This window comes from Pseudorasbora parva, chromosome 21 (genome assembly GCF_024679245.1).
Source record: "Pseudorasbora parva isolate DD20220531a chromosome 21, ASM2467924v1, whole genome shotgun sequence".
Classification (NCBI taxonomy): Eukaryota; Metazoa; Chordata; class Actinopteri; order Cypriniformes; family Gobionidae; genus Pseudorasbora; species Pseudorasbora parva.
The window spans coordinates 24,124,721-24,147,023 of record NC_090192.1 but is presented as its reverse complement, the minus strand read 5'-3'; the positions used below and the strand labels follow the sequence as shown (position 1 = coordinate 24,147,023).

At 38.1% G+C, this 22,303-nt stretch overlaps 1 protein-coding gene across 16 annotated transcripts in view; it reads right to left on the bottom strand.

The window, feature by feature from the left end:
- nrxn1a (neurexin 1a) overlaps positions 1–22,303 on the bottom strand; it is a 212,976-nt gene that overhangs the window by 182,289 nt on the left and 8,384 nt on the right. For 9 of the 16 annotated variants that reach the window (XM_067430710.1, XM_067430707.1, XM_067430708.1 and 6 more), the window contains exons 3-5: positions 20,114–20,131; positions 19,034–19,063; positions 18,259–18,270 (exon numbers count right to left, since the gene is read on the bottom strand). The exons of 2 other annotated variants lie outside the window; for them this stretch is intronic. In XM_067430710.1, the coding sequence (XP_067286811.1) occupies positions 18,259–18,270; positions 19,034–19,063; positions 20,114–20,131 (60 nt within the window). The remainder of the gene's footprint in view (positions 1–18,258; positions 18,271–19,033; positions 19,064–20,113; positions 20,132–22,303) is intronic. 5 more of the 16 variants (XM_067430709.1, XM_067430716.1, XM_067430715.1 and 2 more) reach the window with 3 other exon arrangements.

The window sequence follows — 22,303 nt, the reverse complement described above, 5'->3', positions numbered from 1 at the left end:
CACAACCCACACCAAAAGCACTCTTTGCATCTTCCCACTACTGTGGACGTTCCCACCCGAGTAAAAAAAAAGGGATCTCAGAAATGAAAACAAGCTATTGGATGAATATTCAATAGATCGTATTACTGCATAAGGATGCCAAGCAGTCTTAAGTGGGAGGAAAAGAGTAAACAACATAAATTGAAACCGTTTATAAAGATGAAATAAGCATACATATACACACATAGAGGTGCATTATATCTTTCCTGACTGTATAAACAAGGGCAGCAGGAAAGAGCAGATGTAAAGGGTAAAATGACATGGCAGAGGAATCTATCTCTCGCCAGTATGTATAAAGTTCAAGGTGAAATTGAGTGAAAAGAACAAAAGCAAGGGATAAATCTTCACTGTATAAAAGCTGATTGTCTTATTCGGAAAGGCAAAAATATTTTTAAAAAGTTCTACTTTTAGGCAAAACAATTCAAATGATTACCCAACAAGGACAAGGCTAAAGTGAACTTGTATCAGTTAAATAATAATAATAATATTTTACATACGGATAAAATAGTATATTATTATAGTAAAACACTGCTTTTTGAAGACCATTTTATGTTTTTTTGAAAGTATTTTCTTGTGCTGACCACTTATTTGATCAAAAATGCAGTAAAAATAGTGAAATAATATTACAATAAACTAGCAGAATTTTTAGCTTCATTACTCCAGTCTTCACTGCCACATGATCCTTCAAATATCATTCTAATGCTGACTTGGTGCTAGAGAAACATTTATTATTAGCATTGCTTAAAGGAGTGATGAACTGATAAATCAGCTTTCCCTCTAGCCTTTGATATAAGATATGAAATATGTTTCAGAGCTGAAAACTTCCTTGTTAGTCAAAGAAAAGCTTTTATTGACACCAGGCCAAGAAAACATTTGATCTTAGAATATGCCAACCCTTGACGTCATCGTGTGGTGAAATGCCGCCTAAAGCCCACCGACTCGTGGAGCTAAATGGATCGCACTACCGAGCAATAGAAATGCCGGTTCCAGCTCACGTGCTCAAGACATTGCACGTCTGTTCGCTTCTTTTCAATTGTTTGAACAGGTCGAGACTGGATTTGCATAGATATTGAGATTAAAACACAATGCCGTGCCTTTTACATTGGATCCAACAGGAATGGTGCAACACACTTATGTGAGTAAACCATGTTTTTTATGTGATAGCATTGTTACAGATCGTATTGATTATGTGTACGTGTCTAACTGTCACATGCCTGTCCTGTCTTGTGTGCACTTGTGGGTTTTGTTATGTTGAGCATGTGCTCGTGTCCCTGTCAGTTCCCTCCCCCTTGTTATCTGATTATTGGTTAATTTGCCCCACCTGTTCTCCCTCATTATCTGCCTTGTTTGTTCCCTTTATAATCTCCTTGTGTTTGTCAGTCTGTGTTGGATCCTTGTGTATGTTATGTCTGCGTCTTCCGGTTCCCCGTGATTTCTCTGTTGGTATGTTTTTGAGTTATGTTACAGTTCTGATTATGTGTTTTTCCCCCTCGTGGGTTTTTGTGTTGAGTTTATGTTTTATTTTATAATAAATTATAATATAAAACATAAACTCAACACAAAAACCCACGAGGGGGAAAAACACATAATCAGAACTGTAACATAACTCAAAAACATACCAACAGAGAAATCACGGGGAACCGGAAGACGCAGACATAACATACACAAGGATCCAACACAGACTGACAAACACAAGGAGATTATAAAGGGAACAAACAAGGCAGATAATGAGGGAGAACAGGTGGGGCAAATTAACCAATAATCAGATAACAAGGGGGAGGGAACTGACAGGGACACGAGCACATGCTCAACATAACAAAACCCACAAGTGCACACAAGACAGGACAGGCATGTGACACTAACTGAACATACTTTAGCACACTGTCAAAGGCTGAAGAATCCATTATTTGTCTTGTTGTTGGTTCATTGCGATTTGGGCCAAGACTCAGACATGTATGGCTCAGGCCTCGCAAAGCCTGGGTGTGTTTTTCAGACGGGCTACTGAAACGCAAGCCAGGCCTGCCAACGGGCTTAAATACTTAAATAACGTTCCTTTCTTGATGTACGTTTTTCACTCTCATTACTTGATATTTCAAGGCTGCACACACGCGCATGTGTGCATGTATGGTTCACAGTTATATTCACAGTTCGGGCGGGCCAAGTAATAAAAAAATAACATTCCAATCAATCGCGGGTGGATTAGAGATGAATCATTGTTTGTTTGATAAATATATTTTGTGAGCCCTGTAAGCATTTCCCAAAACACACTTTCAAAACAACTCCCACATGTACTGACAGGGGAGCTGAAGCTTATTAAATATGCAAATCTTATCCAATCGTAGCACTGGCCGTTTGCTTCCAAGTCTCCAGTGTGGCACGCACATAAAAACCAAGTGTTCCAGGAGAGAAAATAGCCTATTACTTATTAGTTGTTTTTAAGTTTACCTCAGACAACATACACAAATAAAATAAAAAGGCAGTTCATGTCCCTTTAATATTTATCTGGAAACCATGATATTACCATTCAAATGTTTACGGTAATTATTATATATTTTTTAATTAATACTTTTATTTCACAAGAACTAAACTAATCAAAAGTGAAAGTAACGCGTGAACTTTCTTCTAAATCAAACAAAATGTTCTGTTCACCCACAAAAATATTAAGCACCAAACATTGATAATAAGAATGATTAATAATTGAGCACAAATAAAAACAAATAACAACAGAGCACCAGATCAGCACATTAGAATGATTTCTGAAGTAACATGTGACACTAAAGACTGTAGTAATGGATGTACATCCAGTTTAATCTCTGCCCTATCTATTCATAGATACAAAAACAGATCATTTCTTCGCAAGAGGTACATATACAGATAACGGCTTCACAGTATAATCTTATCTGGCATTTGATCATCAAATTATGCTCCCAGACCATCAGAGGGTATAATATAAAGGCAGCAATGAGTTTCTAAACAACAATGTAAATGCCAAGCTCCCTATTCCCCTCCCATTTCCCTTGTCTCACATTTACTTTACATAACCATTGAACACTGCTCCAATAATGTCCTGCAAGACTTTGTGACAAAACCTGTGCCATTCCATCCTTCACAGTTAGTAATATTTCATTAAAACATGCATCTCCACTTAAAAAGTCTTTCAGAACTCTTTGAAAGTTTGTTGCTCAAGGAAAATTACCAGCTAAACCAGCCCAGTCATTTAACACAGCCCAGTGTTCCCATTTCCAATCTTGACTCAGGGTTCTGTTTTTGTGTTTCCTCTTCTTTTACATTTACATCCGTCTTTGGCATGATTTATGGCTTAATGATCTCCGGCCCAGTTTCTCCAGAACAGAATGAGCACAAATGATCCCCGTCCAAGGCGTCACATCCCTAGCCAGGGCTGATTTACTGCCCCCCTCTCCACACGAGACGAATGATCAGCCCCATAGCCACTGTGGCGGTGAGCCCATCTTGTGTTTGCTATTAAAGATGTGATGGGCCATACGTTTAGATTGAGACAGCCAATCCAAGAGGTCTCTCAGTAAAGTCAACTTAAATGAATTGGCCAGGCAGCCGCACTTTGGTGGCTTCAATTGACGATCAGAGGACTTCTGTTATAAAACTTAGCCAGCATAGTTTGCTACTGAAGCCAACTTCTTAGCCTTCCTGTAGCTCCATCCGAAAACGCCAAGGTCATGGGTTCGATTCTCAGGGAAAACAGGAAGTAATAAATGTGTATCTTAAATTAAATGTAAGTCACTTTTGATAAAAGCATCTGCCAAATGCACAAATGCCTAAAATGTGCTTCCAGAGCTAACAGTTCACCCCAAAATTTTGTCAATATGAACTTGCCTATGTCGTTTTAAATAGGACTTTTTTTTACTAGAGATTTTTATTACTGTATATACCCAAATATAAGAAAAGGTTTTTTGTCCTAAAAATAGGCTGAAGAATGGGGGGTTGTCTTATATCCGTGACATAGACAAAATTACATATCTATTAAACGGACAATAACAAGGTCACGCTGTTGACGCTCGTGCAGCCTCTCGAGGAGAAATCACAACACGAGCGCCCCTCACACAGAGAAACTGTGCTAAACATTCAAAATGTTGTTTTCATATTTATAACATATGATACAATTAAACAACATCACTCAACCAAAAGAATGTTTTCCTAAACACCATCACAACCAAAAATGAACATTAGGTCACTTACATTGTAGGTGCAATATTGAGTGTTTTTGTTCTATTTCAGCAGTGAAAATAGTTCCAAACAAAGATTCTAAGCAACAAAGTTCTAAGCAGCAGAACCATAACACCTCTCACAGCAACAGTGTGGGTTACTGAATGATTCAGTGTTTGAATGAATCGCTTGAATCAAAAATTCAATAACCTGTTTGCAAACGACTGCCTTAATCCATAGACAGTAAAAGAAATGGACGATCCCATAGACGTCAACGGCAGACAATGAGGTCAATTAGAAGCACTCACTTCCTGATGGCTGAGCGAACTGCGCAGGCTCAGACTGAGCTTGACGACGTAGATGTCACGTGAGCAACCTGTCTGACAGTTGTAGGTCTTCTAGTAGTTGTAGAAAGTGAAATCTGAATCACGTTGTTTAAATATTTTCTCCTGTTGCTTTTGGCTCACTATCGGCTTCTCCCCATTCTTCTCCCTTGACTTTATCAGACTTTATGTCTCCACGTCCCCCCGACTGTCTAATAGACAGTAAAAGATTACTTCTGAGCATCTCCTCCTGTCTATACGATAATTTCTCAACTGTGCGACAGAGTTGCGTTGGTTATGACGGAATCGTTAGCCTATTTTTTACAAAAACAGCTTCTACGGGGCGATAGTGTAAGATACAAGGTAATGGAGCCTTTTATGCATTGTCGTGTTTCTTTAGAAATAAACAATGGACAAATGGAGTCTTTAAACGCCTCTGATTTGAAGTTATTCACTGTCAAAGTGACTCAAAAATGAATAGGAGTCAATGGGATGCTAACAGCAGGTGATGGCTTTGTTAGCAATGGCTGCCCCTAGGGGTGGAACGCTATCTGAGCGCTAGATTACCCGCTTGCCGCAATCTTGAGTGAATCAGCCATTTAAATGAATCGTTTGAATGAATGACTCATTTATTAAGACTCACCTGCTGCCACCTACTTGTTTAGTTTCCTGTTTAAACATACTTTCTAAAATGTCTTATTTATCCAGAAAACAAAAACAAATCTCACAAAATTATTTAATGCAGTTGTCATTTTTCAGTGTAAATTATTTAATTTGGTAACAGCCCTATAGTGTCTTATTTTAACTGAATGTATAGATCAAATTTAAGAAAATATTATAAGATTAGGGGTAAAAATTCCATTTAAAAAAGGTAAACATATCACAAATATGCAGATTTCAATATGCCAAAGCTGATTGAACACTTGATTGAATATTGCTACAGAATAAATTATATTTACAACAAAACAAAAAAATAATAATAACCCTTTCCGGACAAGCAAATGCTTTACCCTGAGAAGTGAATTACCGATTTACTCATCCAAAGGACAAGCACATGAACATGCTTAATGTCGAGCCCTGTAAATGGTGTTAAAACTATTTTTCTTACTTTTTTTTCTGCTAAAAACCAAATTTATTCCCCCAAAAATCACTTTTCCCCAAAAAAATAAGTCTGGAAAATGGGGGGGTCGTCTTATATTCGGGTATATATGGTATCTTATTTCGAATCACACAAACATACCTCAGTGTTTTTTGCCATAAACAATGTTGTTTTGGACCCCACTGACTTTTATTACATGTTTGGAATGGATGAAATGACGACAACATTTACATTTTTGGGCGCTCCCTCCGTTAAGAGATTCTGACTATATCCATTTGTCAGTTTAAGTGGTTAAGAAGGATGTGGGAAAACCATCCCAAAAGAAAGCCTGAAGATTGAACAGCTCACATAAACATCCTTACCAGAGCAATGGCTTAATTGGCTTGGAAGGCTTTAATGACAAGAGGTTTCCATTTTAATAAGAGGTTAACTCCAGCCAGTCCGTGGCCCAAAATCAATTATTTCCTAATATATATATAAATCCACACTCATTGAAATTCAAAGCTTGTCGTCCGTGTCAGAAATATAAAATGGCAACATATTTTTATAGTTGACATATAGAGTGGCAAGCATTATGCCATTACAGGATAATTAGCAAAACAATTAAGCAAACAGAAGGAATATCAGCGAGGGCAAGACACGCAACACTTTCCATGTGAAACATGTCATTGAGGTTTGTTATTAAAACGCACACAATGTCAATCACAGCTCATCATTATATCGCTGATGTAAATGCATCGTTCAGTAAATTACACCCTCATTAGAAATGTCACGCAGATACTCTTATTATGAGCAGCTGGCTGTGCGGTTCACCGGATATCTGTAAAGCCCACTTTATTGGCCGTGTCGTGTGAATAAATACGTGCATTAATGTAGAGAGACACTGATGACCTCATAAATGTCAAAAGGAGAGAATCATGATCTCTCAGTATCTACTGTTAAACAATTACTCTGCCCCCTTTGGGACAGCGGGCCGGAGATTAATGAGTACCCGCGCTCCCCCAGGGAGGCCGCCTGGTGCCGGCCGCCACAGATTTGGCAGGTCAAAAGGAATGGGGAAATGGCAGAGCTCATTCTCCCGCGGGGGCGCTCCCCGTCCCTTCAGTGCGAGAAATTTGAAATTCATCAAAGTGGGCTAAACGGAAGGATTTAAATATGTATTTTCCCTTCTGAGGCCTTCATGCATTCATGTGTTCTGTTAATTAAGGTATTACAATTATCTCGAGAGGACAGCTTGAATTTGCACTTGAATCTGCGCGGGGCAAAACAGCCTCGTTTATGGTTTCATTAAAATACCTGTCAATCTACCGCGCCGAAGCTGTCAGTCTGTTTATCTTTTTGCATCGCAAACCTTTAAGGGCAACTAACCTCAGGGATCCAACTGGTTTTTTTTTTGTGTTTGTTTTTTTCTCTTGCCGTATTCAGCCTGAATCTGAAGTTCACATATGGCACTTAAAGGAGTGACTATGAATGCATAAGCTTTATGACTCATGAGAAATGAGTCACACAATCCACATCTTTCTTCACAATCCACCGAGTGTGAAGAGGAAAATGCTTAGCAGCCTTTCTCATGCATATTTACTGCTTTTCAATACACAAGCTGTCATCACGCATCACTTCAGAGCTCAAAAAAATTCTTGAGTGCGCGCGCGCGTGTATTTAAGGTTCATTTTCGAAATGCGCATGTTTTGTATATTTAATCGCTTTAAAGGTCGTGGTGGCTACAGTGCTTTATTGTAGGGGCTCTATCGGAAATTAGAATACAGATAACCGTCCTGTTTATTCCTGGCATCAACCTGCTGAAACAACAATAAATCACGATATCACATCTGCTACCAGGGTATAAAAGAATAAATAAAGTAAAAATAATCTCTTGACAATTTGGCTGCTAGCAAACGATGCTCTATGAAGATAAGTGGCACAACAGGGAGTGAGTTGCTGCCAGCTCTACTCAAGGGAGATTTATGCTGATCTTAAATAACCAAGGTCGGACGTATTCCCGCTGAAAATGAAACGGTCGTGCAAGCTCAGCTTAGTGCCCACCCCCACTCCCCCTCCTGCCTCGGGGACTGTGCCCTCGCTCGTCTGCCCAGGATATAGTTTTCCATCACCTAAGTCACTCTCCTCTATTGACTGCAGGCTATCGATTCAACGTCTGATCTCCATCTTGCTCACCTGGGGAGCTTGTGTGTCCATTGTGTATTGATCTGTGTTGCCAATGATTTCTCTTTTTGTTTTCTTTCGTTCTTTTTTTCCGCTTTACGTCTTTTTGGTGGGTTGTCACGACTTTCTATTTCTGTTTAATGCAAAGCTCAAAAACACAGTTCTATCTTTTGAACAGTGAATCATAGCTGCAGGATCCACCTATAATACACGGAGAAAACGATCAGATAACATTTCCACATTCATCTTCCTCGGGTGTCTTCACGTTTTTATCTGAAGACAGAATTTGATTTGAATTGGCAGCATCCCACAGGATGTTGAATTAAAATTTGAATTGGAAAGACAGGAAGAGGAATTTACTGAATTCAAAGAAATTCAATGCCGGTGAAACATTCTGGGAAATGAAGATTTCATGCACTCTGTTACAAGTTACTTTTACTTTTGCTTTTAAACACTTTGCCTTTGTAAATCCAGAAAAAATTATCTTCACAAACTGTGCCTTTCAGTAAAAAATAAAATAATTTCTTTTTAGAATTTATTTTGAACTGGGATTTAAAAAATTGAATGGTGCTAAACCCTAGTATTTAGTGTAAATAAAAAATTAAAAAATGACTCTCATCCAGTCTAAAGAGCTGTTCACACCAAAGAGAATAACTATAACAATCAGAAGTTATAAGTCAAAATAGCCATTTTTTGTATCTCTGGACCAGTAGGTGACACTGTGCCGAAACGCTGCAGGTCACTTTAATGTGTGTGATGACGTGCGACGTTTGTTTTGAATACTATTAATAATTGCAGAGATACAGCCGTAAGTGTATTTTTGCAACCGCTACGTAACATTTGTTTGCAGATTTATCAAAAACGATTTGATGAATCAACTTAAAGGTAATAACTTTTTGTCGGCATGGTCTGTAAATGATCTGGTTAAATTTTCGTGACAATCATAGCAAACACCTAGGAAGAGTTCGAAAAACTAGTTTATATTTGGAAAATTCAAAATGGCGGGAAAATTTTCATGATGGAAAATGACATCATATGGTCCAATCGAATGGACTTGAGCCAAGGAATCAAAGGAAATAATAATTTTGTTTCTAGCCCTTATGCTTCAAAAGTAATTGGCATAAACATGAGTGCAACTTTGGACAGGTGGTGGCGCTAGAGGGATTGAGTTAGAGACTCAAAATATGTTATAGTGACAGATGGGACTATCCTCTATCTGTGTGCCAAATTTTACAACTTTTTACCATACAGTTCTATGGGCTGCCATAGACTCAAGAGCGGAAGAATAATAATAGTTAAGAACGGGAACAGACACAATAATAGTAAAGAACTCATTAAGAACGGGAACGGATACAATAATAGTAAAGAACTAATTAAGAACGGGAACAGACACAATAATAGTAAAGAACTAATTAAGAACGGGAACGGACACAATAGGTGCCCTAGCTTGGCCCCTAATAATGATAATGAATAGCACATAGTCCACAGCACAACTATAACAAAAACAGCACAGAGGAACGATATAATTGTAATCCCTTTCTGAATATTTTTATCCAGCTGATAGACGATAAAAACATTCAGCCAATCAGAATCCATCCTGCTTTAAACTCAAGAATTTAGCGTGGCAGATGACAAAACTGCAGCATGTTCTAAACGATATCGTATGCTGGTGTGGACGCTATTATAGTCACCCGTTATCTTTATAGTTACCGTTCCTGGTGTGAACAGGCCTTTAGTCTCCATTTAAAATATAAATGATATATGATAATTATACAGTACATTTGGAGACTCTAGTTGAAGTATCTTAAATTACCTTAAAGGGTTAGTTCACCCAAAAAAGAAATGTCTGTCATTAATTACTCACCCTCATGTTGTTCCAAACCCGTGAGACCTTTGCTCATCTTTGGAACACAAATTAAGATATTTTTGATGAAATCCGAGAGGGCCTTGAACGTCATTGCAACATTCTAGGCCCAGAAAGGTAGCAAAGACATCAATAAAATAGTCCATGTGACTGCGGTGGTTGTTATGAAACAGCGAGAATATGTTTGTGCACAAAAAAACTACAAAAATAACAACTTTATTCAACAATTTCTTGTCATGGGAAATACTAGGGTGCTCACGTTACCGGCGTCGGCCAATAATGAGTCAGAGTTCTGACGTAGAAACCGGAAGCGTATTTCATCAAAAATATCTCAAATTGTGTTCCGAAGATGAACAAAGGTTTTACGGTTTTGAAACACGAGGGTGAGTAATGACAGATGACAGTAATTTCACTTTTTGTGTGAAATAACGCTAAGTTTAATTGAAATTACTTTAAAGAAACACTGACATTTTGGGACTTTAGCTTATTTAGTGACAAAATAATGCCAACAATATCCTGTTTACATGTTGTGATGTGTATAGTAACATCGTGTACTTTATGAAAAGTTAAAATTTTCTAGACCAATATGGCTAGGGACTAGACTCTCATTCCTGTGTAATAATCAAGGAACTTTGCTGCTGTACCATGGGCAGGGGCGTGGGACTGGGGGGATAAAGGGTACTGAGTAACCAGGGCCCAAGGCAGGGAAGTCCGTTTTCTATACATACACATACATGGTATGGGGGCCCAGCAAGATGGTTTGTACCCAGGGCCCAAAATTTGGTGCTACGCCCCTGACCATGGGCGCCGCGACACGACATTACGCAGACAGAGTTATGGCACGCACAGAGATGAGAATGGTATGTATGGACTTATCTAACTCTGGAGGATACGGTGAATAAGCTAAAGCCCTAAATAGATGCCGTGTTCCTTTAAGTTGCTTGCAGCTTGGAAAGCATATTTATACGGCAAGTATCTTCCACAACACTGCGTGCAAATCGAAAGCAAGCGATAGACTTTAATTTATTATGTTTACAGGCCAATACTGCTAAATCTCCTCCAAAAGGTTATATCCGCTATCAAATCACCCCAGCACGCATGTGAACGTGCAGTGCATTGGACGAAGATAGCACCCACCTACCAATGCTGGTAATGACATTCTGGCAGGCACACCACAACAATGAGTCCAAGCACTATCACACCTTGAGGGTATTTCAAAATAGCTTGACCTGATGGAAAAATACTGCCAGCGAGCATTGCTCCAGCAAATTAGGCTCAGCATGTTCCTCTCCTTCAACAATATAAAAGTGTTGCTTCAACTCCAAATGAGAGAAAGACAGTGCCTATCTATTCCTCCCTCTCATTACCATAAGTCTTTTCTGTCCTATTTTTGCCCTAATAAATGCAACATAACACTTTGCAAAAGTGATATGTATGGCTATAATGTCTGGTAATATCACACTGTTTTGATGAGGGTCATTTAGATCTCAACATAATACTTGAAATAAATATGCTATTAAACATAATTATATATAATAACCAATATTGCTAGCTATTACTTAATGGCATGGCTCTCAGAAAATATAAATGCCACTGTTAAATAATATTGCATAATATTGCTTCACATCTCTCTGGAATAGAGAAAATAATCTTTTTCCATGCAACTTTAATTAGCATAAAGACAAAAACAAGGGAAAAAAACCTCTTAACTCAATTAGAAAAATACTGGACCACATAAATATCAGACACAATATTGTGGCTTTATACTCAAATACCAACAGTGAATATTATATTTCTAGATTCATAGAATCTGGCAAATTGGGGCCACTGATGTCAGTGTTCAGTCTAAATCAATTTAGAAGAGGTGGGTAATACATTTTGAATTGGTCTGGCATAGTAGCATTTGAGATTAAAGTGTTTCTCAGTGGCTAGACTGACCTATCAAGAAATCCTCCCGCCTCCCCAAAGATAAACCCCCCATTTCAAAAACGCATGAATGACATCTGCTGATTACTTTTTAATTTCATTATAGGAATTAAATGAGAGAATCATCTTATTAACAATGATCGGCTCTGCGTAAATGGCGACAGTGAACTCATTGTGGTCCCCTGACAGTCTGAGTATTCAGCACCTTTAGCACAGACACACAATCCCAAAATGTCTGCTGCTCTGATGGGGTTAGCCATGCCTCTGAACCCCATGAAATGAGCTGTCCTCCATTACAGACTGCTCCAATTGAATAAATGTTGGGAAATAACCGCAGCCATAAATCGTTTGTATTATCTGTAGAAAACACCAGCATAGGTGTGTGAATCAAGTGTGAAACTTGGGCTTAAACATCTATCATTTTACAGTAAGGTTCAATTCATCAACATTAGTAAATGTGTTGGGTATTCTATCAATGAGCAACATTTTTAAAGCATTTATTCATTAATTCATACATATTGCAAATCATGCTTGTTCTAAACTTATTACACAGCTCGATGGAATGATCCATTTTTCTAGAGTTAAGCGGCAAAATAATTACTAATAGTCAACAACGTCTATTACAACACTGTGTATTAGATGCTCATCCAACAACTGCATTATGTTCATGTTTTGGATTGCAGCAGGTTTTATTTTTCATATATTTGCAGATAATAATGCTCACAAACACCAATTATTTTCCCATCTCTGAACACCAAAATAACACTTGTCAGTACAGTAACATATTGAGCAGCAACAAATATAGAACTATTATAAACATTTAATGCCCCATTTCATCTTTACTAAACTGCTGTATATGCAACCTATATTTCATCTATATTTAGGCTAAATTGGAAAGTTTCTCTGGCCAATCTAAATTATGCATGTTAGATGTAATAAAACAAAGTTTGTTTTATAAGCTTCACTGTCGTACATTTGGTTTGTTTTACCTTTAACTGAAATTCAAATTCTGATTACAATGACAACCTGATTTAAAACATTTTTTAGGCAAGTCTGTAACCATGACTTAGACATTGGCGGGGGGGGGGGGGTAAATAAAAGTATTACATTTATGAAAATAAAGACAAAGAAATAAGAACAGTAAATGTTTAGTTTATTGATTTATAGAGCAAATTTCAAAAATAGGTTGTAACCAGAGTATAGGAAAATTAAAGAAAAGTTAAAACAGAATTAACACACTGGATCTAAACCTAAAAAATATACACCTTCAATTAAAACAAAGAACACAAATAAGTGCATTTAAAAGTACAAACAAAAGAAGAAGATCTAATATTAAGTTCCAGTTCTATTGTAGTAATGAAGTAAACTATTTGCATATGTATGTATTTTCACGCTTATTTTTGTCAGCCTAATATTTTAAAAAATGCAAAACTTTCTTGTCATGTCAAATTTATTGACGTTAAACGTAGTAAAAACAGTGAAATTTCATAAAAAACATTGCGTTTACATCACTTGATATTCCTGTTGGTCGCTGAAAGTCAAATATTAAAGCGGTGATGAACTGAGAAATCAACTTTCCCTTGAACTTTTGATATATAAAAGTTAATAGTAATATAAGAAAATATCCTTCAATTTTAAGAGCTAAAAACTTTATTGTTAGTCAAAAAAAGCGTTTATAGATACCAGGTGCATCTTGACATCATCTGTTCCGAAATCCCGCCATTCAGTAGCCCCGCCCACCAACTAATGGAGCTGTTCGGATCACGTTAGCCAGCAGCAATAAACATGCTGAAGAAGATGGCAAGATCATTGTGGAAGAACACAGTCACTGCATAAGCTTCCGTTGGATCCTAATATTAGGAATGTGTGATACTTAATTTATTTTTAATGAATATTTTATTCCAGCTCACGTGGGGAAGACATTTTATTATAACATACTGAACATAGTAATTATGTCCTATGGTGGTTATGGCCCTGTTTTTAGGAGTAATTGAAACCACACTACTTTTATGTCTTTCGTATCACTGCAAACTCACCATCTTGTTTCTTACAAATGCATGTGCTGCAATCTTGCATCTCAATTGTCAATTACAATAACATCAGAGCACAGTATTAATATTAATGTAATATTGTTGCAGTGTTCGTCTTGCCATACCGATTGTTTTGGAATTGTTTTCTCAGTGCAAACGGTAAGCTTACATACAGGCAAAATGATAAATAAATAAAAATACAACCATATTGATCAATATTTTAAAGCAAATCACTATTTCATGTCTACATATTTATTTATTTGATGAATAGCTATATAAGTGTGATAATGTTAACATATCACTGCAAAATGAACCTCAACAAATGACCAGCGCAAAGCTGATGCTTCATTTACTCAATGTTAAATATATAAATGTTAATGTATTGGTAGAATGTATTCTAGAATTTAACATGATTGTTAAAAAATGGTGGATTGTTAGTTCTTCTGAAGCTTATTGCAAAGTGTTACTATTTTCTTCAAGTAGTAGTAGTAATATATTGAATAAGCCATTTGGGTCACATTTGGAAAAAAAACAACACCAATGATTTCTTCAAAAAATGATCAGAACGTGTCTCACTTCACCTGTAATTGTTTTTGCTTTCTACATCTTGTTTACAGTCTGAAGTGGTTTGAAAAGCAAATGTGGAGAGTGCTTCAAAAATGATCAAGAAAGAACGACCCTCCATCATTTCAATGAGAAAATACCTACAAAGAAAATTATGTTACAAAATAACATGACATTAGACCACTTGACACTAATATTCTAATGGTTTCCCCATTTATTTAGATCTTTTGAGCGAAATACCATCCAAAATGACTCCAGCTGAAGCTCTGTTTGATTGAAATATGCACCCAATTTAAGATAAGGTCTAGCATAGGACTGGTGTCTTGTAGATATGAAGACTGGGAGTCTGGAGGCAGTATTAAATCCATAAATAACACAACATACTCTTCCTCCAGTAAAAGAAAAAAAATCGCTTTTCTTTTCTTTCTTTCCTTTTTTTACTTCAAGCAACATAACATCAGTTCCAACTGGCAGCATGCCTGAAACACTGCCTCTCTTCCATATAAAAAAGTCTTTGAAGTTTTGTGTCAAACAGCGTTGAATGAGAACAGAGTATAAGGTGATGGGATTTGTGATGGATGAACGGCTGTTAGATTGCAGGAAGTGCTTATAACTGCAATGTGTGACCTTGTGTGACTTACGCTACAATTAAGATGAAAAGTTGGTCAGTTTGTACTTCGCACTACTCACATAAAAGGGCTGGAAAGGCTATTGTACAGTAGGTTAGCATCGTTTAATCTTTAAATAACCTCTGTCTGTGAGGTAGCAATATCGATTCATTTCTAAATATTGACATTGTGGTTTAGCAAGCAGGTTAGTTAGATTTTTTTTTTTCTCAACAGAAACCCAGCGGTGCGTTTTCCACTTGTGTGAATGAATGCGACAATGGCAAGTCAGCAAAGGTACGGTTGTAGTAATTTAAGAGGCCGTTCCACTTTTGTAATTACATTAACGAGGCATCCGATGTGCAACGGCAGGCGTAATGGGATTTTAAATACGTATTGATCAACACGTCACAGCAGGCTTTCTTCCCACTCAGGGTCATCTGTGACAATGACACAAGTGAGTGATGGTATCTGAGGCGCGTTTCTTGGCCAGGAAAGAAAGAACTGTAAGCAGCTGGCGCAGCATATTTTCTAGATTATAGCAAATGCTAAACATACTAAATGGAACAAGCTGGCTGGATAAACTCACTCGCATCAAAAATGAGAGCAAATGCGCAAATACTCTTCAGGAACAGAACAAAATTTTACACGTCTACCACAACATTGCTTATTTAAACAGGTGCAGGAGGTTTCAATTCAGAGGATTTACTATAAATACCCAAACTGTTGGCATTCTTTATGCCGCCATGTCAATTAGACTTAAAGAATTCTAATTTGAAGTCGGCGTAGTCCCACCTGTGAACCGGGCTTTACAGCGCCTGCAGCAACGATTCAGCTTCACAGGCTCTCTCTGAGTGAAATGACAGCAATTAGACCCACCGGCCTTCTGCACACCACCCGTATTACCGCACATCTTTTATCCTCCCCAAAGCAACTTAGCATAAGAACGACGGTAATACGGCTGCAAAGAGAAGACAAGCACAATCTCACAGACGCACACTTCATATATGCTGTGCGGCACGTATTTTAATAAGATACTTGCACTTGTCTTCGATCCGGCTAATGTCAAGTAAAATGCATTCCCAAAGGGAAGCACACATATAAACATTAAAAAAAACTGTACAAGGGCTTAGAGTTCACTCATGCTGAAAGCAAGGACACTGCTCAAAGGACCCCCGATCTTCAAATGTCCCTAAACAAATGACCTAGTATCAAATGAAAGGGATATGGAATACAATTACAGAGAGAACTAGTTTTTTGTTGTTGTTGTTTAAAGGATATAAGCAGTTATGTCTACCTGATTTGGCCCTTAAAATGACTTTATTTGATGTGACAACATAGCAGGTTGATATTTTTTATATTTTATATTTTTATATTGTATGGTATATATATTTGAATACAACCAGTTACCACATGATTTACATTTTAGGTTACTTGGCAATACATTTAACACATTTACAGTGTAACTAATGACCTTAAGCAAAGAAATGAATAGTTAAGTACATACAGTGATTTAACATTATGACTTTTTATTCTGCATTTTAAATTGTATGATTTAAATTTAAATGCTGTAAGAGCTGCTTTTGTAACATTCCAAATCTTGCGGGGCTTTTTTTGTGAAAAGCAGCCCAAACTTTCATTACGGATGCTAAGATGACAAGCATGTGAAATTGCACTTTTTTCACTTAAGAACTCAATCAACTTTCACTTAATCTCAAGTTTAAACACTTGTTTAGGAAAGAACAGAATTGCTTAAAACCCTTTTGTCAAAACCTCAGTTATCATATTCAATCATAGCCTAAATAAAATGTAAAACAACTTTTTTTGCAACTAAAAATATTTACTGTTATTTATTTCTGGCACTCTCTCACTGCCTTTTCAGCAAATAGCATGCACATAAAAGTGATGTAATAAGAGTAGAGATTTATATTATACATCTCGACATGCTGGTCATTTATATTTTTAGCCATGCGCAGCTCAACTGAAGATCCCAATATTAGGATTGAGATCAAAACAGAATTTTACTGAATCTTTAATTATATTATGTGCTGCCTTGTAATTCATTAGGCTAGAGTTATTGAAAAAATGGTGCTGTAATTGTTTCAATTTAATTGCAGGACATCACTGAAGCACGTAACGGAAGCTGCAACGCAAACAATAAACCGAATATAAATTAACCAGACATGAACATTTCAATTCATTCAATTTCTCTATAACAACTGTGGTGCTCCCACACACACACACACAAACATATATGCAAAGAAAAATAACAACGCAAAATTCATTTGATAATGCCAGCGTGACCCCGCTGGCAAGGTCAGCCGCCACACGCACCATTTCATTCAATTTTACAGACAGATGAAAACCAATTTTCTATAAGAAAATGGAATGAGAGAAAATATAAATGCCTCTGAAAATGTATTCAAATGTGCTAAGAGAAGCCTTGAAGCCCCCACACCTCCTGTAGGCATTAGCCCATTCAGGATAGTGTGATGGCCTGGGTGTCAATGCCTTACAGAACACAATCAAGATCCCCGCGAAAGACAGAAAGCACACCTACCTGCTCCACCTATCACGGATCCCTCATTTTTCAAACCAAGGTGCATAACCCCATCAGTCTATGTGTGGAGCCCTTTGTTGTGTTTGAATCTCAGTGGATAAACCAGCATGCAGTGGTGTGTGAGCCGGGTGCAGGATGTGAGTGGCTGCATTGGTGACAGTGCTAGGTGCCGTCCACTTACCTTAGCTGGATCTCACCGGGTTCATCAAAAATTGTAATTTAATATCAAAGAGCATAAAGTCCTACTAAGTTAATATGCATTTGTGCATACAGGCTATATGAAATGTTCTAAAAAAGGATCAATGTCTGCAGAATATGAAAATGTGAATATCTTGAAGAGCTCTTACCTGATTTTTTTGGGATGATCTGACAACACATGTTTATATCGAATGCTTTTAGAGGAACTTTTAAATGTGTCCCAAATTTGCATGTGACTCCTTGTGGTTAATATTTTATGCAGATTTAATTTTAATAAAATAATAGAGATAGAGAGCTGTATATTGAGGGAATTACTATATATTACATTTATTGTATTTTTGATTTGCATAAATTATAACAAAGCAAGCTGTTAGTTGTCTTTAGTTATTAAAACATATCTACACATTCTATGCAACTGATTTTCTAGTAGCAGACTAATTTTTATGTGCCGTCTTACTTCAGGACCCTACATTACATTCGCTGACACATCGCACAATGAAGCATACTCATTTTCAGGACATCCCACCTACCTTTCAGCCCCTCGTCATATTTGTAGGGAGTGATACAGAAAAATCAGTGTGACTTCAGAACCACAAACACATGAATAAACAGATGCATGTGTAAAGCCACATATACAGGAATATACATGAAGAGCTTAAAGAGCTCCACTACATCATTACATAGTATGAAAGAAGCATCATATACCTTTTCTTTTCCCTATGATATTGATATAATGGTTCCATGAAGAGAAAGTCCAGAGAGATACAGGAAAATACAAAGGAGAGGAAAGAGGCAACAGTCAGAATCATGACCGTGTGTTAGATTCAGAGACAGAACAAATGAAAGGTTACGTTTAGAAGAGACTCCATGCATTGCGGCCAAAAAGAGAAAGGGCAGGCAAGAGGAGATGGAAGCTTCCTATCGCGATACATGCCAGAACGTGACCATGAGAGAGATGAGGGAGAATGCATGAATATCGAACAGATGGATAATGCTTTCCAGTTTCGGAGAATTCAGACTAGCACATTTACAAAGAGCGAACAAACCCCTGAGAGAAGTCCCTGTAACTCACATCATCCACTGGGTTGAAAGTTTTTTTTCCCCCTCTATATGAAAATGAAGTTGGCAAGCGGCAACGGAACAGCGGGGCTGTTGAGATGACGGAGAGAAAAACTAAAGCGCAAAAGAAGCGGCATGATGTGTTGAAGGGAAGTTAAAGCAGAGAGAGGGAGAGAGAGAGAGAGAGAGAGAGAGAGAGAGAGAGAGGGAGAGACAGGAGAGGGTGGGGGAAAAATGGAAAAGACCAAACCATCCATTGACTCAGCGCCAAGCCAGAAAGAAAGCAGCCCCAGTAAATCCCTACCAGCAGTGAAGGGAGATGAGGAGGATTCAGCACAAGCCAGTGAGAGAGAAAGGCAGAGAGATGGAGGAGGGAGTGGCTGATGGAGGCAAAAAGGTGAGTAAGAAATGAAACCCATACCTTGGTCGCCCATCATCAGGTGCGCAAGACCTTAAGGGAAGACAAGAGCACAGTCAGCACAGAGAACGGGATCATGGGAAGGTTCTTTTGTCACATTGACACGCGGGCATCGTCTGAACGGAGGATGCCCGTGGTGCAGGGTGGGGAGGAGGGGGATCAGGGTGGGGTCGAGGTGAGGGAGAGAGTGGGTGTGAGGGAACATTCAAAAAGCATTTCCTCAACCCAGCGGTTGCAATGCTTTATTGTTCACACTCGAAAGAGACACATCTAGATTTGAAAAGAAAAAGTAAATCACTTTTCAGTCGCCAAACATCAAACTCGTCGTCCGCCTGGTCAACCTTCCACAGGAAGATGATGACACATACATAGATTGGATCTTAAAGTTAAGTAATGTTAATGTGTCAATACAAAAAAACAATATCTACAGCTTATACTGGGATAAATCAATATTACCCATTTCAACTTTCACTGGATGTCTGTTTAAGTTCATGTGAGCCACAGCCAAAATATATAACCATATATACCTCCAAAAGAATAAATCTGAATGGAGAGTGTAGTTTTTTCCTCAAATATAAACTCTGTTAGTAAAAAAAAAAAGCAGGTTTTGTAATTTGTCTATAGTACTTACCCACCAGATTGTCCAGATTTCCCATTACAGTGAACACTTCATATGTACGTATGTGAGTTTTCTTGTTATTTATTCACTAAATAAAGCTTTCAAAAGCGCATAATAGGATCTAGACTCATGTGTCTGTATCTTTAGATGTAATTTAAACAGGATGGCATCCGTTTTGCTCCAGCGTCTGTTTTCTGCTTAGCAGAGCATACCGATTTGAGTGAACCATGTGTTTACTGACAACCTCTAATTAAGGAAGTGTTCTCGATAATAATGCAGAGTGAAGTTGCATACCTTTTACCTGTGCTGTACACCAGTTCCACTTACTGTTTGTGTACCCGTATTCAAATAAAATACTGAATATTTCCAAAAGAACAAGTTGAAATATGAAGACAGAGAGAAGTACATGAGTAGGGACGGGGTTGGATGAAAAGAAAATAGGGGAGAAAAAAACGTCTACCCACCTCCTACATAGGCCTCTTCTGGAGGGGCGGCCGAGGCGTGAAGAGAGAGAAGGAGACATTGATTAAGAAGCATGCAGACTGGAAGGTGGCCCAGCCTTGAGGATTACCGTGGTTACCATGCGTCTTATCATCCTGTGCCCAGGCCAAACATTCATTACCATGGAAAATGCAGAGACCAGAGGGTTTATTTGACTTTAAGTGTCCTCTGTCCTCCTCAAGATCTAATCTCATTGAGTCTATAGTACTCTAAACGAGTGTTGTTCCATGGTGAGATGATAACACATTATTAAATCATTCAAAAGCTGATAAAACAAAGGTGAAATAGACTCTTCGTAGTAGATCAATGAACATGCCCAAACATGCAAATCGTAATTAAAAGTAAATTGGAAGACGGAGATAAATGGGTGGGACGCCTAATAGTTACAATTTTATTATACGTTTCTGAAGTACTACTTAAGTACTGCTTTAGTTTTACTAAAGCCAAGCAAATTAAAATAGCACATTAAACATCAAGATTGTTTTTTTTTGGATGGGCTTTGAAGTACTGTTCAAAACGATTTGCATCGTCAGTATGAATATTTATCACTTTGAATGGCGTTCATGGTGCTTATGAGGGGAGTTTACAGTGGCCAGATGCGAAGCATGCATGTGTTCGGAAATAAAAATGCCGACAGATGATGCAACATGAACCTAGAGAAAACAACATCATTCAGTCAGGTTAGTAATAAAGAAATGTACAATACCTGAATATGCATATGCCTGTCATGTTATGACCCAATTTACATTGACATTTGAAATTTGTATTAAAACGCAAATGACCTTTTTTTCTGTTCTTAAACAAAAAGGGTACATTACCTTCATTCATGCATTTATTCAACACACCTTTTACTTCTGGTGACACTTTCAGTTCCCTGGATCAACTCACTCAAGACTCCCTAAAAATGGACTTGGCTATCTTAAAGTTAAAGCATCCAATCCTACCTCCGTGTTTTGCATCTTGAGGAAGAGAAAAATGACCCGGGACTTACCGCAGCCGGTTCCTCCACTCGACCAAACACAAATTGCATGCACCACTACTGCCACAAAAAAAATAAATGCTGATGAATGTATGAATAAACAAAACAAAGGAGAGAACAAAATCATAAACAGAAAAGTGTGCCATGCCAGAAAAAAATGACAAAGAAATATTTTGCTGTTAGTGTTGCAGTGATAAATGGCAGGTGATTTTCTATCCTCTCTTATCAGCTTATGAAGAGACTGACAAACCCTAATTGCTTTGACAAATGTGCAAACTCATCCAACTGACAGCTTAGAAGGAAAACAAAATGATGCTTAAAAAAACGAACCCTGAACAGTTTAGTTAGCTTGAACCATCACAAAACACTGACTATCCATCTACACTGACTCTACAGCAGTTTAACGGATCCACTCAATTGATTTTGTGCTTCAACATATCCTGCGTACTGCAGAGACATGTGTGTCAAGTTCTCACTGACAAAACCTGCCAGGACAAGGCCGAAAATTAGATGTACAGTATTTGTGTGTGTGGATGCGGCAGCCATTTTGGAAGGAGAACACACACATACGGGCGAGCCTGGTCTTCTCACAGTCCGGATGACCGAACAGCGGTTTATTTACATTTCACTGACTGACAGATCAGGATCATATAGCCTCTCCTTAGCGCTGCAGAGCTCACGCAGAGCCAGCGACATGCAGGCTTTCATCGAGCTGACAGCTTCTTTTAAGTGCTGGCCTTGCATACTGCCCTGAATTTGGCAGCGAATAAGAGATAGAAATTGAGGATGACCTACACGCACACGCACTTGCCCTTCTCCAGCATGGGCCGGCGCAAGCAGGGGGCAAACGCGATGTGACGCCCGCACTCATGCAGTCCTTTACAAACAGGACCGCAGCTCCAGATGCTCGTTTAAAGCAGTTTTCAGCAAGTCAGAGCATGTTACTCTCAAACACACACGCACTGATATGCCGTAGAACTTGCCCAAAGGGATCATATGACGAGCGTACGCTCCGTATAGCACAGCGGCAAAGTCACTAAAGATGTAGCTGTCAACAACGATTGACTAAAACATAAAAAAAACGGAGATAATGGCCGTTCAGTTGGAATGGGGCGAATGTGCGTTACAGATAACACCTCATTCACATTTGACTATGCTGGAATTAATTAAATAT